Raw genomic sequence first — 18,134 nt, 5'->3', positions numbered from 1 at the left:
TCTACCCTTACAGTCATTAAAGGAAGGCTTAAGAGTGCTTCAGGGTGGATTATTTTTCCCCTCTAGGTTGCTGGACCAAATCAGATGAGTGTGTTGATTTTCTGTAATTGCACACATGTGGTACATAAATAAATAATGATGTATATAAACAGAAATATTTGAGCATATGTTTAAAAATCACAAATATGTTTAAGTTATGTTAAGGCAATGATGCATAAACTATTTCTCACAGCTTTATCTGTGTAGGCAATCTTAAAGCCATTTTACATCTGCTTTCTTTTTCATGTTTATATGCTTAAGTCTGTTTGTGTTATAAAACACAAAAGGTAAGTAATTGTATGAGCCTGTTCTCTCCATAATTCCACTCCAAAAATTCTGACCCTGTTTTTGCTGATATTTATTGAATTCTAGAGGCTCTAGACCAGGTAACTCACACAGCTTCGCCCTGTTCACCAGCAGCACATGATCCCTTTGGACCATAGTGCCATCTAGCTTCTCTTTTCCTGACCTCAGTAATTCCATGTGTGGAACACAGTTGAGTGAAGAAGCAAAAGAAGGGACAAGGAGCAATCATTAATAGAATTGTCAAATTAGTTGGCTATTTATCTAGACATACAGCTGAATTATGGGAGGCTGACAATAAACCCCTCTTTGATAATCCAAAAGTGAGACAAAAGCATGTGTTTTCCTTTGGAATATGTCTTATTGCTTCTCTTCAAAATGAGAAAATCAAGATCTTTACTGATGCTCTAGGCAAGCTACCAATGCCTTTGGAAAAGCTCTGGCACCATACCAATACTAATACACACTTCCAGGACAGCAAAGACAATGTGGCTAAATCCTTGCACATTGCTGGAGGCATTTGTTTCTTACAGAAAAATCTCTACTTTCAAAGGAGCAGAATTTGATGAGACTTGGAACATTTATTGAGATGCCTAGAAAGGAAAAAGGCCAGAAAAAGTATCTTTCCCTTCACATGATGTGGTGGGAGGGTAATGGACTTCCTTGCATACACATGGAAACTGAGATCCACCCAAAGATGCCTGGGTTTCATTTGCCTTTGCAATATATGCAGGACCTAACTCTATGCAAGCATAAAACAAATCCAGTCCCCTTAATGAGGGTATAACTTCAGAACAAGAGCTGCAGTGGTAGAACAGAAAAAGTCTCTTCCAGGTCTGGGTCTGACTCATATCCTTGGCAGTTTCTGCTGGACTACACAAGATTCAATCTATTTTTCTTAATCTTTCTTTCTAATACACTGCTGTGCTCGTTAATACCAGGAGGGATAGATATTTCCTGCTGTGTCCCATGAGCATGGTTTGTTGCTCCAGTGGCACCATTACATGAACTTACTACTGGAATGCCAAGTGTTTAATGCTGTTAATACCTAAGAGGAAAACAGCTGAATCTTCAAACATTAATTTCAGAATGAATGTCAAGATAAAAGATTTTCCATGAAATCCTACTAATCAACCAAACTTCTTAAATGATCAGGGTATATTAAGGCCTTAATCCCTAAATAAATAACAAATTAACTGAGATTCCGTTGGTCTTATTCCTTTCCACATAGACCACCTTAAGTCTGCAAAGAGATGAGGATAAATGGGCTACTGAGTGTAAAGGTGGCATAAATGTGCAGCTCTTAGAGAGATGCAGGAGCTGGGGCCTTTTGCAATGGCCTTGTATGATGGAGAACAACTCAGATCATTGGCTGGCCCCTGTAAAAGAGCAGCTGTAGCTCAGCTGCCTTCTTGTTTCCAAAGAGCTGACAGACACAGCTGTCTGCACTGTGACAGCCTCTGCCAGCACCAGACCCCCCTGGTTAACAGCTACAGACAACCTTGGCATCACTGAATGCTGTTATGGACATTCTTGCCAAAAGCCTGTCCATAGACTATCTGAATAAAACTATTTATACAACAGGTACCTATGCCAGCCCAAGAATGGCTGTCACATAAACAGAAACATTTGGTCTCTGTTTGAAACCAAATATTGATGTAAAAATGTTACCAAATATTTATATGACAACAGTTCACCAACTTTGTTCCCAAAAATCAAGTAATAGAAAACAGTATTTCAATATAGTACTGTGTAACTGATGAGAATAAGAAATAAAAGAACATTTCAGTATTTCTACAGGTATCTCATTTACAGATATAAACTTGTATGGGTCATTCAACCCTGATTAAGTTGATCACAATTGATTTCAGATTACAGATAAGAATAACACATAATCAGCTAGTTTATTCATTAGGTTAACATAATATTTATAGTGTTAGATGGCACTAAATGAGATAATGGCTACAATACTATTCGTTTTACATGTAGTGGGTTTTTATTCTGAATTATTTGCTCCACAAGTTGCGTTCACACAGATTCCTCAATAAGCTTTTCCTAGAAGCTTTTTTACATTTGGGAAGAGATTGTTTACACATTTGTAAACTTATGAGACAATACTTTTTTTAAATAATTAAATTAAAATTGTCTCTGAAATCTAAAAGAAAATAGACCAACTGAATTAATAAAATTTGCATAAGCTACCAGACTTAATTTTTTTCTCAGAGTTGTGCCCCACATTCTACAAAAATCAGACCTGTTTTATCCTCTGGGAAGCCACACTCTCTCTGTCACCCACAACCTTGTGGAGTCTTGTAAACATTTGTCTCCCAGGAGTCCTGATCTCCAGATCAGCTTCTGGGCATTAGGGCTCACCAGCTCCTGACATGCCAGAGACCCTGGGAGGAGCAGCCAGAACACCTGGGGCACCACGTGCTCTGCTACAAAAGGATATGGGCTCATCTACCATTCTGACACATGCTGCAAAACAAAGAAGATTTCTCTGAGCAATAACTCAATTTAAAAAATATTCCTAAATTCCCAAACTCAGCCAAAGGGATGCTCATCAAGGATTACGAAGTTCTGACAAGTCTTGTCTATCTCAAATGAAATAAAGCCACAGTTTAAAAGGCTACAAATTTTGTAATTAAATACACATGCATGCACATGTAAGTACATAATTCTTGCATGTTAATAACTCAGTAACAAAATATCTTCCCCTCAACAGTCTCAAAATGTATCTGTGTTTGGGCTGATACCAAGCATGGGACACTATCATCTCAAGGATTTTTTTAGCATAGTATGACTACATTGCAGAAGGGACTATAATTATAATCTTGACATTACCATAACGACCGTGGTTGCTATCAGGTGACAGGTATTATATAGATAATCAGTAGACAGCAATATTTAATGATGCATGAGATAAAAGAAAATTAATTCATGCCTTTAATTCAGTTCAGAGCCATCATTTGTAAATCTGCATGTGACTGTCCTAATCCTATTCATATGTACATAACAGTTACATTAAACAACAAAGAGCCAAGCAAGATATCTGCTGTGAAATTCAGAGAGCTTATATTTACTCTTTCTATACAATGAAAATTTTTAATGTTTCTATTTATCTCTATTTTAACACAATAGAGTTCTACTGCCTTGATTTAATTAGCATACAAAAAAAAAAAAGCTAGTAGCCACTAGCTACCAGTGAAAGGTATAAAATGTCTTTGTTGAAATCAGATACAAGCAGTAGTGAAGCTGACTATTTTTTTCCCATGTTGCAACCTACCACCTCTTTCATTTAATCTGTCCTAGAGAAATAATGCCACAAACTGAGAAAAAGTAATCTAGAGTAAGGGGAGATGCTCTGTTGAATGAAAGAGGGGCAATTATGCTCACCGGAGGAGCTAATATGGCTGAACATTTCAAACCCTGCAAGATTTTATCACAACCTTTATAAAACAGGATTAGTTGAAAGAGATATTTTTGTGGAAAAGGACTCTCCTGAAATGAAGCTATTCCAGTACGTGTAGATGGCCATGGGTGAAATGCAATAGAAGACAAAGGGGTAATATTCAAAGATAGATATGAAGCAGCACTACTCACATATCTTGACAATATTTCTGGTTACTAACTCTGTTCAAACCTTGGTGCTCCTGTCTCCACAGCGACAACACTGCTACAGCCATCTCACTGAACCTTAGAATGGAAGATGCAAAATTTATAGAGAATCACAGGAACAGTGTTTAATGAAATTACATCAAACTCAGTGTCAGAGGTTCCAGGCTGAGAAGAAACTGGCTATCTCAGCACTGTGGTGCACAGAGGCAAGGCAGACAAAGGATTCAGAAGAAAACATAGAGGATATGGAACATGCATGAAGCAAAGTTTGCACAATGTTTTACAGAACTGACTATTTTTCAAATCATCATCTTTGTCTCTCAAGCTCTCCCTTTCACAGTTTTCCTCTGTTGCTAATGCTCACTTTGTTGCTTTGTGACTAACATTACACCTCCATCACATCATCAGCTTCAGAACAGATCAGGAGGGATGCAGCTCTTGCCTGAAGCATAGCTGCGTTTTTAATTCTGCCCTCAGACTGCCACACAGCAGGTGAAGACAGCCTGAACACAAGGCATCTTTGGTCTTAAGTGAAGCTTTTCAATAACAGCAGCTCCATTCTTGTTCTGTGTGCCTTGGCTCTTGAACCACCAGAGCTGATTCTGTCCAGTAAGGATGAGGTTTATTTTTCCTTCCTTTGTGTTTAGTAATTAATACTAATTATGCTTTTCATCAGCTTTCAATTCTAGAGCAGCAGGAAAACTTTGGAAGCAGGAGTGAATCTCACAGAAGTACAGTAAAAAAGAGACATTTAAAGGATGCTGAAAAATTTTGGCAGAGGCACATTTTTATTGTTCATTATTTCAACCCATTGTCTTACAAGAGGAAAAGTTCAGCATGGTGAAGTCTAAGGTGCTACACAGCTCCCTTGATTGGCTTGAGCTCCCCTTCCAACTGGCAGCTTGCTTTCCTTCTGAACAACTCAAAAGCTTGGCTCTAAACTGATGACAAGCCAGATGTGTGGGGTTGCAGGTTGACATCCTGCAGTTTTCCCTGAACTCTAAACAGTTAACCTCCCTGGAGTGGTTATTATGCCTCTTCAGAAACCCAAAACTTCAGGCAAGAAAGCAGCCACGAATGTTTTGTTTTCTTGGGATTGTTTCCAGTTCTTTATTTTCATGAATATCCATCCAGACTGGGTGTAGGGCAGACTGCACAGAGACCCTTACCAGATTGAACTCCTTGACAATAAACAGGCAGGGTGGCCCACGCTCTTCAAGCAGAGCTATTTTCCTGTAAGGTCGTGTTTTCCACACCAGAAGAGATCATTAGATCACCATGTATGGTAACAGATTGGTTTGAATACCTGCATAAATGTGCTTACTCTGTAATGATGTCACTTTTAAGTTACTATGATTGAACTCTTCAGCCAAAAAGGTTTTTTCTCCAGCCTTCAAACTACTTTTGATTTTTTTTCATATTACCCTTTTTTAACAACCTTACTCAAGTGCAAATATCTGTAAATATAGAAAAAAATGTGTCCAGTGTTCTGCACAGTAAAAGCCCAACTTCAATACCTACTTACTCTAAATAGTAATTTAAGTATGTGGGATTTGTCCATCACTTCTTTAGTCTTAGTTTACAGCTGTGTCCCAAAACTTACCCTGCTCAAGGAGTTGTGCCCTGATCAGCAGAATCAAGAACTTTTCCCTTAGTGAAGAAAATTAGACAAGATACTGAAGAAAGGGAAGGAGAAGGAAAGAAAATAGACTATTACCCTGGTAAAATGATGACAGTGCATGGGAAGGATTGACATAAAAGAGCAAAAAAAAGTAGCTTTCTTAGAAGTTAAACAGTCACGAGAAAAGCTATTTTCGCTGCCATTTGAGAAAGGGACTTCTGAATTTAAAGAATATTGCAATAATCTGGTTATGTGATTTAAGATTAAATAGAAAGCTAAAGTATATGTTGTCACTTTTTTCTTTAATGAAATGCTACACTTAAATGTCTTCATTTGAAAATAATCTGTATGTGGGTTTTTTTAAAAATAGCATCAACTTGGTAGTTAGGAAAAAAAGGTTCACAATGTGCTTATGGCTGACTGAATCTGGAGGTTAGCTAAGATGTTATCTCTGCTTGTCAGTCCAGCACTGCTGCTGAATGCAGTCTCCACAAGACTGCTGATGCAACTCATACCTTTTTTGATTTCAGAGTTTAAAGAAAATTTGCTGGTGTACGGAATGCTTTGTTAAAAGAAGAAATTGAGAATACAAGTGCATGTTTTTATTTATTAAGAAAAGCATAGAATTGTATTTCCTCACATACAAAGAATCAAAGAATCTGAGATGGTCACTTTTATCATAATCCCAGGCCTCTTCTGGCTTTCAGATTTTTTTCTGTGTTGTTTCTCAGGATCAAACTGTTAGTGCCCCTGCCCTGCCTTCTTCATCTCCCCTTGTCATAATTTCCCAGCTTCACCATGCTGCCTGTACTTTTTTACACACCTATTTTGAGGACAGTGATTGCCCAGTTTTGGTGGAGACTCATATTGCTGTAGGTACCTAATTCCACAAAGCAGCTCTACGGCTTTTTATAACTATTTTGAATTAAGGGTAACTTCAAAAGATTGAATCCAAACTCCAACTTCAGCAACACCCTCTACAAGCAATTTTCACAAATAACCCATGCCTCAGGGCATTACTTTGAGGCATGACAATTTTACTTTCAAAAAGCAGGTCCCACATGTATTTCTGCATGGGCAATTCACAAACTGAGTGGCAGATTTATTTGGGCCATAATACACCAATTGGCACTTTTCAAGCACATCAAGTGCAACTGACTACAATTCATCCAGGCTGTTACTAACTCCTACCTGTTCTTGTTTCCAGAAGCCCTGAGAAAATAGCAAAGGAAAAGGCAACTATTGCAGGTGAACATCGTGGCTGATCTGCACTACTGTATCACTGCTGCATCATAAATTCAGTGCTTTAATGAGCTCTCACCTCCCATCTAAAGCACATGAAGCCAGCTAACACGTGTCAATGCCAGCCGGTCTAGGAAGGGCAGCTTCAGGCCATGCTCAGACAACTTCCTTGGCACAACACCAGAGCAAAGGAGCAACTCAGTTCAAGCAAACCTCATTTGAATTGCTGACAGGATTTTCCATCATCTTCATTTACACCTCTTGAAAGAGTGGTTGGTTGAGACATTTTAAAGGACAATTGGCAACATATCCCTTGTGTCTGTAAATTAGTTGTTTGAGCATGACAGAAATTCACATTGAAGAAAAGTCACCACTAAACTAGCAGAGGACACATATAAATCATCTGTAAATTAAAGCATAGAATGACAGAAAGTGAGAATGAAATCCATTTCCTTAACCAAGAAGCAGTGCCACAGAGCCAGAACTTGAGCCAAGCTGAGCTTCCATTGAAATTTACCATGGAGTATTTACAAGGTGGAAATACAAAGATTATGGCTGTAGAACAAGGCATACAGGACTTTTCAGAGCAGTAATTTCTCAGAGAAACTGATCTTGAAACAAAAACTCTTTCTTAATTACTTTAAATTATTTTTTTCTGCGTAATGTTATTTAGGTCACCTGAGTATATTAAAACAGTCAAAGATTTACAGTCAGATGCAATTACATCAAACTTTCCAAGGGATTTCCAGGTGTTTTCTGGAATTGATGCATAGCATAAGGATAGCTGTCTAGAGTTTTGTACATCATAGCATTTTCATACATGTTTGCATTTTAAACGTGGTCTATATAAAATACAGGCATTTCAGATTTAACTTGCATGCTATTTTACAAGGGAAGAAGACCAGAAGTTCCAGTTGTCTGATGGTTTGGACATTGAATTTGCAAAAATGTTATTGCTTTAATTCCAGACTAACATGTTCCATAGCCCAAAACAGGGGAGAGGCATTGTCTAATTTTTTATTTTAGAGTTTGATTTTTTTTTTTTTTGCTTATGGGCGCAGTAATGAGCTTTACCAAGTGTCTTGAGTTCCTTTAGCCATGGTGGGAGATGCAATATGCATTCTTCTGTGGCTTCCAGCCTAAGGATTATTTTGTAGCTGAACAGGGTCTTACCCTCGGGTGGCCCTTGGTTGAACTTTATTTTGGAAGTGAACCAGCATATTTTCCAGTATTGGGATGGATGAGGTCGAAGCAGTTTTCCTTCTCCATTTGCTACACAAAGACAGCTAAAGCACAGCCACTGTGATTAGGATGAGATATTACAACAAGGATATAGTGGCTCCTTCACTCTCCAAGATATGTGCACAGTGTTAATAAAATCAACCTTGCATATCTTACATGTTCAATATCTCCTTGCTGGCCCTCTGTATCTTTCTGGTGCCATCACTCAGAAGAACATTGTTTCCAATATGAAGGAAGAAGCTTTCTGTAAAACTCAGACTCAAGGAAACTTATTTTACTTTCCTAGAGGTGCTTGCAAGTGGCTAAAACTGTTTTCAAGATGTTAATACATTTTCTGAATGTTAATTTAAAAAAAAAAAAAGAATCCTTTTGAGGCTTCATTCTTTGTGTTTTTCAAATCCTGACCTTAACAAGTATCCCTTCTGTGATTATGGAGATTTTTTATGGCAGGAAACAAAATATTGGTATGGGACTTTTAGATACATCATTGTATCACAAATACCTAACAGGTCTTAGTCTTGGGGGAAAAAATAAATTATTTCCTTTCTCTTAAAGCATTTTCTGTGGAAACTTAAACTCAGCAGGTAAAGCAAGCAAAGTGCATGGGCCATTATAAAATATGGCCAAAGGGCCTTTTATTTTATTACCTATCCTGTGTCTTTTCCTTGTTATTATCCCATCATTAAACTATCCTCATGAGAGCTCTAAATTTGTGTCACCTAATGCAACAATCTCTTGTTGTGACAAAGTTTCCTCACATTCCCATGGGTCCATTCTTCTCAAGACAGCACAACTTAGGTGATACTGCTTGTGGATGCCCACGGATTCAGAAAACAACTGCCTTCTTGCAGACGTTTGTGCCAGAAGGCAAACACAGCACGCAGTGCCATCACCATGAGAACAACAGCAAGTGCTTGGAAAAGAGGAAGGAGGAACTCAAGCAACAGAGAAGGAAATACGAGGATTGTAAGAGGGAGGAATGGGCCTGCAGCACTCACCACCACAGTTTCGGTGTGAGGAGCTGTCTCCTTTCCAAATGCCACACAGAATCTGTTATTTTGTATCTGGCAGAGGCTGTGAAATCATACTTCTGCAATAATATATTTAAGAGAAATACAACAAACTGGTAACTGAACAGGTGACAAGGTGAGATGGACAACACCAGCCTTCATATTGCATTGTATTTTATCGAGTGCCCATGGGCAGAGACCTTTGTTAAAACAGGCCTTAAAAAGCTTTCAAAACAAAATATCCAAACCAGATCACCACAAAGGTGCATATGTTTTCGTTTTTAACAGTTTCCACAGAGAGTATAATCCTGAAGTTTGCCAGAGAAAGCTGAAGGAGGGTCTTGCATGGAGCACAGAGATCAGGTAAGCTGGGGAAAGGAAGCAGCTCCCGGTGTCTGTGTGCATGTGTGTGCAGTGAGACACCTGCCAGCTCTTCACAAACGAACCTTGTGTTCAGGGAGCTCACTTCAAAGAACTACTTTAAATGCTGAAAGAATTACATCGATTTTATAAAAACAAACTTGCATATGTCTCAGAAAGAGCTGTCTAGGTGCCTGCCTTATACTGAAATCTTTAGAGCATAACAACAGTTACGTGCGTTGCCATATTTACCGGTTATCCCAGATTCCTAAATCCACTGCTTTGGCTGGAGTCCTGGCCGGCTCCTGAGGGCGGACAGCTCCGTGCTGGGAGCGGGGCTGAGGGGGCGGGCGGGAGATCCCGCCCCAGTGTCCGTCCCGGTGCCTCGGGAAAGCACCGGCGCTGCCTGGCCGTGCGGTGGAAGGGGGAGCTGGCAAGAAGTGCGTGGGGTCGCAAAGGAGCAACAGGAGAGGAAGAAGCGCTACCGGGACGGGGGCCGGCGCGGCTCGGCTCGGCTGCCCGACGGGCGGCGGCCGCCGGCGGCGGTGGCAGAGCGGCCTGAAGGGTCGCGCCTGAGGGCTCCCGCGCGCGGCCGTCGGGGTCCCGGCGCTGCCCCGGGCCCTCAGCGCGGCGCGGCCGCGGCGCTGCCGCTGCTCCCCGTGCCCCGGCGCCGCGGCAGCTGCGGGCAGGGCGGGGCACCGGCGGGGCCCGCGGCGGCGGCCGCGGGGCGTGGGGCGGCCGCCGGGCCCTCGCCGCGGGGCAGGACAGAGCGGGCCGCCCGGCGGAACTCCTCGCTGCGCCACGTGTAGAGCAGCGGGTTGAGGGCCGAGAGCGAGCAGAGCAGCAGCCAGCTGGCGGCCTGCAGCGCCGGCGGCGCCGGGCGCAGGAAGAAGCCCAGGAGGCTCACCCAGACCAGGGGCTGGGTGCCCAGCAGGAACACGCAGCAGAGCAGCAGGACGGAGACGCTGCTGAGGCGGCGCTGGGCGCGGCGAGGCGGCGGCGGCGCGGCGGGGAAGGGCAGCTGGTGCAGCAGGTGGAAGTTGAGGACGCTGACCCGCTTGGCGCTGCCCCGCACCCGCCGCACGATGCCGAGGTAGCAGTGGAGCAGCAGCGCGGTCTGGCCCAGCACGGCCAGGGCGAGGAGCAGGGCGGTGTAGCGAGAGCTGCCGTCCGACTGGGCTGAGCCCAGGGTCCAGAGCCCGGGCAGCAGCGGGACCGGGAGCAGGGCGAGGGCCCAGGAGAGCCCGATCATGCAGCCCGTGTGTCTCCGCTGGTAGAGGGCCTGGTACACGCTGGGCAGCTTGGTGATGAGCACGTACCTGTTGAAAGCCACCAGCAGGTGCGAGGCCAGGGAGACGGTGAGGCCGAGGCCCAGGAGCCCCCCCCGGAGCAGCCGGTACTCCGCCGAGCGAAGGGAGGAGGAATTGGGGGGCAGCAGCCCCAGCACAGCCTCCTGGGGCATCCACAGGGCGCACACGCTCAGGTCAGCCGCACAGCCGTTCACGATGAAGGCATTGCTGGTTGTCTGCAGCTTCTTGAAGGAGAAGACTAAATAGATGACCATCACATTGGATAAAGTCCCTGAGATAGCTAAGACTGCGTAGAGCAGCGACAGAAAGATGCGGGTCCCAGAGGAGTCCTCCCAGAGCAGCAGCAGAGGCGAGCTAGCACTCCAGGAAGAGGCGTTGGGCATCTCGCTGAATGCAGCTCAGTTTTGACTTTGCCCTGTAAATCCCATCCTCGTCTGGGTCAGAAGTTCTGCTGCAGGAGTCCTCACCAAGCACACGGGAGGCTGTGCAGCTGAAGGACTCTAAGGCAGGTTTCAGTCATACAAGCTGTAAGGTCCAGAAAATGCTGTTTGCAGTAAGGATCCAAAAACCAGCAATGTCCAAGGCAGGTAGGCAGCAAGAGAGTCCACAGATTGTAGCTGGTGAAGGTGGGTCCATAGGGAGGCAGATGGCTGTTGGCACACCAGAGCACGACTGAGGTTTCTGTAGCTGTGAAAACAGCAAAAGCAGCAGCACCTTGCAATCGGCAGCAGAAACGGCAGCAACTGATACAAAGCTTTGCAGTTTCTCCTGTGCCACAGTACGTACAGTGTATATCATTCCAGGAAGATTCAGCCCTTCCACTCTTCATGAATTATTCAGCAGATTTTCAACTTGTTAAATCAAGAAGGAAAAAAAAAAAAAAAAGCCAAACCCTATCACGCTCCAGAAATACTCCAACTATACAGTCTGACTCTTTTCTCCCTGCCTTACCAGTCTTCTGGGTCTAACCCATTTACACAGCTTTCATTTGAAGCAAGGTTTTAAACCAGTATCAGTCACTTCTGTCTGAAATACAGTCCATAACTATAGAAATTCTTCTGCTCGATACTCACTTTTTAACAGATTTTTTTCTGATCTTTTTTTTGTTAAGAGTAAGCTCAGTATGCTTCTGCAATTTTAGTTAATTTTAGAACCGGTCTATAATAGCAATATACTTTCCAAATGAAATCTTTCAAACACAATAAATAGACTAATCCTGGTAAGATAGTACTTTTTTGAGGAAGCTGGTTCTCAATCTGAACATTTAACATCTCTTCATAAACCTCAGCCTGTTTCAACCCACAGGAAATGCTACATTGCCACCCTGCCAGAGGTGAACACTGGTGTTGGTGAGCGCACGGGTAACACAGGATCTGTGTGTATTTGAAATGGTCTCGCTCCAAAATTAGTTCCTGGAGAGGTGAATAACAGCTCCTGAGGTGGACTAAAAACAGATTAAAGAGTAGGCATTAACAGCCCATGGACGGAGAGTCATTAGTCATGGGATTCTCCCAGGAACTCCACCCTGCTGTACTCAAACAGGGACAAAATGGTAACTGTCCTTAACCTGGACAAGACTTAATAAGAAACTCAGTAAGAGGGCTTACATTTACTTTGAAAAGCTTTTCAGATACAGAATGCTGGTTGACCTTGTGATGAGCTTAAGAAAAAAACTGCTTTTGCAGGTAGATTAGGTATAGGCTACAAAAGCAATCACAGCTTGTAAGGTATTATCTGTACCAGAGACCTTCACAAGGCATTTTTTAGATATTGTTTCACTCCTGATACTAACAAATAGCAATATCAAAAGAATGTATTAGGACATAGTTATAGTTGTAGTATACATTTTTTTCAAATTAAAAAAGTTACATTGTGTGGGTTAATGGATGTTGCAATACAGCATATCTTTTACTTGATAAAAAAGGTTCATGTTAACAATTGGCAAAAATATTGATCCAAAGGTGGATTTGTTACAAACATGAACATCTATGTTCACTTTTAATTAATTAATGGCTCATGTGATTAAGGTTAAAGACATACCTCAGTGATTTACCTGATCAGGCCCTTAATTACCATATTTTTTGCCTGCTGCACTTTACAGCGTAGATCTAATCAAGTGTCAAACCTTTTGAGGCCTTTCATTGTTTAGTTGTCAGTAAAGAACAGTTATTATAGAAACTAAAATCCTCCTCTTTCTGCAGTACTGTAATTGAAAAATAGTCTCTGAATTTGTAACAAGAAATACCTCCCTAACTGAAAAGCTTTATAAAGCATACTTCAAAAAGAGATTATGATGATTAACTGTTTCATAAGATGTTAGCCACAGAATATTATGCCCAGTAGAGGCCTGTAGATTTATTTCATCCATCCATTCATGTTTTTAGAGGTCTTGTGCACTACAGCGTGTTCTCCCAGAACCAGATATATTCATATTTGAAGGAACAGAAATGGTAAAGTTCAAGGACAAGTGAACACAGGATGTAAAATAAATTTCAGGCTATTTCTTAAAAGCTACAAGGTTCTGAAAGACCTTCCCGACCAAATTTTTTTCTTGTTAAGAAGTTGATTGTTGCAGAATACTGACTTATTTATGAATAAAAAAAAAAGTTGTACATAAGCTGGTATTTATGTATTTCATCTAATAAATCAATAAAAGTCTATAAAAAGGCCAAAGGAGAGGTTGATTCCTATGCACTAGAAACCTTTTAATTAGCTATTTTTCCTGTATATTATTTACTCTGCACATCCATCACCATCCAATTATTCATCCAAATGCAGTGGCAGAAGCCTTTTCTTGGTTTTTTAGATCAGACTGTCATCAGAATTTGGGCAACTTGGAAAGCATCCACTCTACTCCCAGCTTTCCCATTCCTTTAGAGAGGCTGTGTAACAGTTATACACTGTCTACATCTATTGCAAGAGAAGCTGCCAGGCTAATAAATAATAGATAAAATAATCATGTAATCCAACTAATTTGCTGAAATCAGCAACAGGGTTAAACAAATGTTAGAACCATTTGTGATTAGTTTTAAAATGAAGGAAGGACAAAAAGCTAATGACAGCTAAATTGTTTGGATTCTTATGCACAATGAACCTGCTGTTGGTAGGACTAAGAGACCTGTTGCATATGCAAAAAAATCAAGATATATTACACCTGTAACAAGGGGCCTCACCCAGGAAGGATTCCTTGGTTCAGACACAGCTTTGAAATCACTGTATTTTGAAATATAATGCCATCATCATAATATCAACATGTTGATTAAATACCTGGCATTATACAAAGCATAAGTAAGAACCTTTAGAGAGATTGTTAAGAGATATCTATCTTGCTAATGGTCTTTTGCAATGTTATCCTACTTTTAAGTACATTATATGGTTTACAGGAAAGAAGGTGACTTTGAAGTTATCTTCAATTAGAGATCAAATAATCAAAAGACCTAGGAAAAAAACAAGAAACAAGGAAGCTGGCTTATACAGGCATTTTATTATCAATTAGCTGTATATATATATATATATCTACATTTCAAAATTAATCAGTATTTTATTAAAGAAAACTATTTATAACAAAGTAAATGAGAAAATTCTTTATGAGAGGTAGAATTACCTTATTAATCTATAATTCATATACAGTATATAGTATATATATACACACATATGCTACTTTGTGTGTATATTTTACATATACACAGTTGCAAAAATGTACAGTATTGCATGTAAATTTTAGTCAGTGATTTTGATTTTTATAGCTGCTCTCAGTATTGCTTTTGAACACTTTCAGTACAACTTTCCATAGCAATTTGTGTAAAGCAAATGCAGGGTATTCATAGGTCTTCAGGAACAAAGACTGACAACTGGACTAAGTTTTATTTTCAAGTTTCGGCAGATATTGGAAAAACAAACAGGAAACCAATCTGTCTTGTTTTTGTCTTGCACATGAGGGGCAAATAAAACCCTCACCGTTGCTTACATCCTTTTCCTTACCATGCACTTGTGAGTTCTGAAAATTCTACACATGATCTTTTTAGTACTTCCCTGTAACACCATTTCATTCCTAATCACATCTGACTGACCTGTGTGTTCCACAGAGTAAAGAGCATCTTTACTATGACAAAAACCTTCCATGATACAGAGGCTACCTCAGCAATATGCTTCACAACAAATGTACAGGTTTATGAAGCATCCAATTGATAGATAAAAATTTAATGTATGTCCAACATATACTGTGTGTTGCTAAGGAAATTGTACACATACTGCCAAATGTATGCAGTGCTACCTAATTCATTGTACATTTTTACCAACTTCAGTTTGGTCTGCCTTCATTTTTGCAGCATATATTGCATAGGAAAAGTTAACGCTCTACACTGAAAACAAAACATAAATCCTTTAAGAAATTCAAAGAGCGTTAATTGTACAATTGAGTCATCACATAAATTACTTCTTTGTTGCAGCAGAAGATGTAATTACATCACATCTCAACAAATATTTTCCCTTTATTTTTCTTTCATTGTGTTTCCTTAAGAAACGTAGCCAGAAGAGGAAAGCAGACTATGTATCAAGTGCTTTTAGTTGATACTGTAATAACAAATCTCTCACTAGTTAGACTTCCATCAAATTACCAGAAGACCAATTAGTAAAAAAGTAAATTACATTAGGCTCTAAGCAATAATGATGGACCCATAAAACAAGAAAAATCTCTTGTTCATAAAAAAAAATTGTATCTTTGATAAACGTGTACAAATTCTTTAAAATACACATTTTTGTAGCAAAGTAGACCCTAAATTAAAATATATTCTAGTTTTTACATAATTTTTATATATAGTTTACCAAAATATTCTCTTAATACATATTTTAACACTGTACACAAGTTAATAAATGTCTTAATGAAACTCATTAGAAATATATTCAAGCTGTCTCAACATAAAAAATTTAAGTTTGTACATAACATGGGCTAGTAATTTCCATAAATTCAACTTCAGTGCATCTGCAGTAGTCATTAACAATAAATTTCTGCCTGTTAAGAAGTCTCCTCTTGGTGCTAAGGAATTAATACATCCTTGTATTGAAGGTTCCTCCTTTTAATGAGCAGCTTCTTTTCTTCAGTTCTTCTCCACCATGAAGGGCATCGATTTTGAAGAGCTCAGCAGGCTTCACCAAAGCAGCAAGGCTTTAGTACTGAACATACCCAGACTGAAGGGACTGTGCAGAGAAGAAAAACTGATTAAAACTCACCGGAGAGGTTTTATATATATATATAACATATATTCTTCACTTAAAGAGTAGAGGAAGGACAGAAAGGAGGAAAATAAACAGAGTTGGGGGGGACCTGAATCTCTACATAGGTAAAGATGAATAAAATAAAAGAAACTGAAGTCTGAGCAAAGTCCATCAACTTTGCTGTACCTACGCTTTTCCAAACCAGTTTCTTGAGAATCTTAATAAAAGTGTTACAAATCCTTTCAAATACCACTGCTACTGTAATTGAATTGTTTCCCTTTATCCTGAATGAGAATCCAACTGCTACTGTGAAAGCTCACTTTAGATGTTGATTCAGATAATGATATAGGAAACACAAGATGTAGTTCATTATTGAGGAAAAAAGCTCTATCAGTAATTACACAGACGCATAAGTTTATGTATGATTACCAAAACCAGATGAAAATAAAGCACTGCAAATGGTTCATCTGGATTAGAAAGAAATCAGGATATAAGAGAAAATCATAACTTGCTCTACTGTATTTATTTACATTTCTGTTTCTACTGAAGTCTAAAGTTTTATTAAAAACTGAATAATCAGCTTAGAAAGTATCCAGTCATTTTAGTAGCTCCTATACAGATGTGTTTAAGAAGTCATTCTGATGAATATGTCTTGTTCAGTGATGAGCTGTCCCAAACCCCCAAACATATTTTAAAACTGCATCAATTCTTCAGAATTAGAGAGAACTACTGGAGCCCAACATGACTCCTAAGACACTAGACTCTCACAGTCTTCCCTTCCATTCTTCTACTATTCCTAACTAATCATTACAGAAAATGCACTTTGGCACCCACAATGAAACCCATTAGTACAAGTGCATAATACATTTATATACACCTTTATAGATCTAACTCATATCACACAACTACTTTCCCCCTATATTTTAAGTCTCAGTACATATTTTCAAAGTTGTTTTTAAAAAGGTCTAGTTTTAGTAAGAGCAAGGCAGAAGAATAGCCAGCCCTTCATTAATGAGCACTTGAAACTTCTCTCTTAATGATCCCCAAAGGCTTCTCATTTTCAGAAGTGCATTTCAACAACTGGAAAGATGGTTACACTTAATTAGTGCAGTATTTGAAATGGATCCATGGAAATAAAATCCCAAGTAAAGCTGATTAACAAACATTTTTAAAAGGCATGAAGTGTGGTTATATACTTTCATATGTTGCACAGCAATAGGTTACTTTATGCTTGGGCAGATGAAAGATGACCAGAAAGCACTTTACACTCTCAAAAGCAGCAAGTGTTAGTTACAAAGAACTGAGAACACCAGCCCTTCACTCAGCAGACAGCAGTAACCAGGAATTCTACATCATGATTTCAATAAAAGCAGCAAACCATAAATTAAAGATTCTGAAGTTTAAACTGCAATTCTTAAAATTGTTAGCCATCCAAGTTACAAAAAAAAAAAAAATGGGGGGAAAAACCATGAAGAAAGCACATTAAAACCCCCCAAATATCCAGCAGCATATGTTGTTTGGAAACAGGAGAGCATGGTTTTGGTGATTTTCATTACAGAATGGTAGGCACAGTGTATTTACTTTCAAATGGAGAAATATGTTTTTCAGTGTGTTCCCACCCTCATCATAACTTTACTTCACAACCCTATGATTTCTTCCTAAAGTCTCAAAATATTTTCTGAAATCAGGGAAATAATTAAATCTAAACAGCGTTTTTCTTCAGATTAATCTATGTGACTTCACATAAATTTCTATCACTAAAAACATGGTGATACCTGTAACAACTGAGCTATTGTAAAGTATACAGACTCACATTTGAGTTTGAAAAATTTAAATATAGCAGAGAGGCTGGTTGTTTTCTTTCTTTTTTTTTTTTTTTCTTTTTCACAAAAGTCATTTGTGCTCATATCTCTTCACATGTCTAAAGAGATTGACTGTAAAGTTTCAAAGCCTGTAATTGTGGGGGTTTTTTCCATTTTTCTTTTAATTCTTTTGAGGAGTTTTCTATTTTAAAATTTACATTTGCCATGACTCAAAGTATGGCCTATGCTTCTGAAAGCTTCATTAAAAACAAAAAAACCCAATCCATTTTCACATGTAATTTGCTGGATTTAACAAAATCTTATTTAAAATAGAGTTAAAAATAAAAGAAAAAGTCTAAAGAACATTGACTGC

General features: G+C 39.6%; 3 protein-coding genes across 9 annotated transcripts in view; all 3 read right to left on the bottom strand.

Annotated features, from left to right (window-relative positions):
• The window catches only part of VCAM1 (vascular cell adhesion molecule 1), a 41,573-nt gene extending 30,743 nt beyond the window's left edge, over positions 1 to 10,830 (bottom strand). Inside the window, exon 1 of one of the 2 annotated variants that reach the window (XM_064428077.1) lies at positions 10,755 to 10,830. The gene's annotated coding sequence lies outside the window, so the exon portion shown is untranslated. Of the gene's footprint in view, positions 1 to 9,687; positions 9,915 to 10,754 lie in introns of those variants that run through there. The other variant, XM_064428076.1, reaches the window with a different exon arrangement.
• Positions 4,730 to 11,596, bottom strand: GPR88 (G protein-coupled receptor 88). The gene has a single exon (XM_064428087.1). It carries the CDS (start codon positions 11,126 to 11,128, stop codon positions 10,058 to 10,060), a length of 1,071 nt encoding a protein of 356 aa, XP_064284157.1. The 5' UTR covers positions 11,129 to 11,596; the 3' UTR covers positions 4,730 to 10,057.
• A 2,612-nt stretch (positions 11,597 to 14,208) lies between these two features.
• The window catches only part of CDC14A (cell division cycle 14A), a 50,695-nt gene continuing 46,769 nt past the window's right edge, over positions 14,209 to 18,134 (bottom strand). For all 6 annotated transcript variants that reach the window (XR_010366287.1, XR_010366285.1, XR_010366284.1 and 3 more), the window contains one exon: positions 14,209 to 15,941. Coding sequence is in view for 2 of the 6 variants with exons in the window: in XM_064428073.1 (XP_064284143.1) it covers positions 15,893 to 15,941 (49 nt within the window). In the remaining 4 variants the exon portion in view is untranslated. The remainder of the gene's footprint in view (positions 15,942 to 18,134) is intronic.

Source organism: Passer domesticus, chromosome 7 (assembly GCF_036417665.1).
Source record: "Passer domesticus isolate bPasDom1 chromosome 7, bPasDom1.hap1, whole genome shotgun sequence".
NCBI lineage: Eukaryota > Metazoa > Chordata > Aves > Passeriformes > Passeridae > Passer > Passer domesticus.
This window is presented reverse-complemented; position numbering and strand designations above follow the sequence as displayed.

Bases quoted from the DNA above. Each gene is read 5' to 3' on its own strand.
- GPR88 (XM_064428087.1), bottom strand. From the start codon at position 11,128: ATGCCCAACGCCTCTTCCTGGAGTGCTAGCTCGCCTCTGCTGCTGCTC.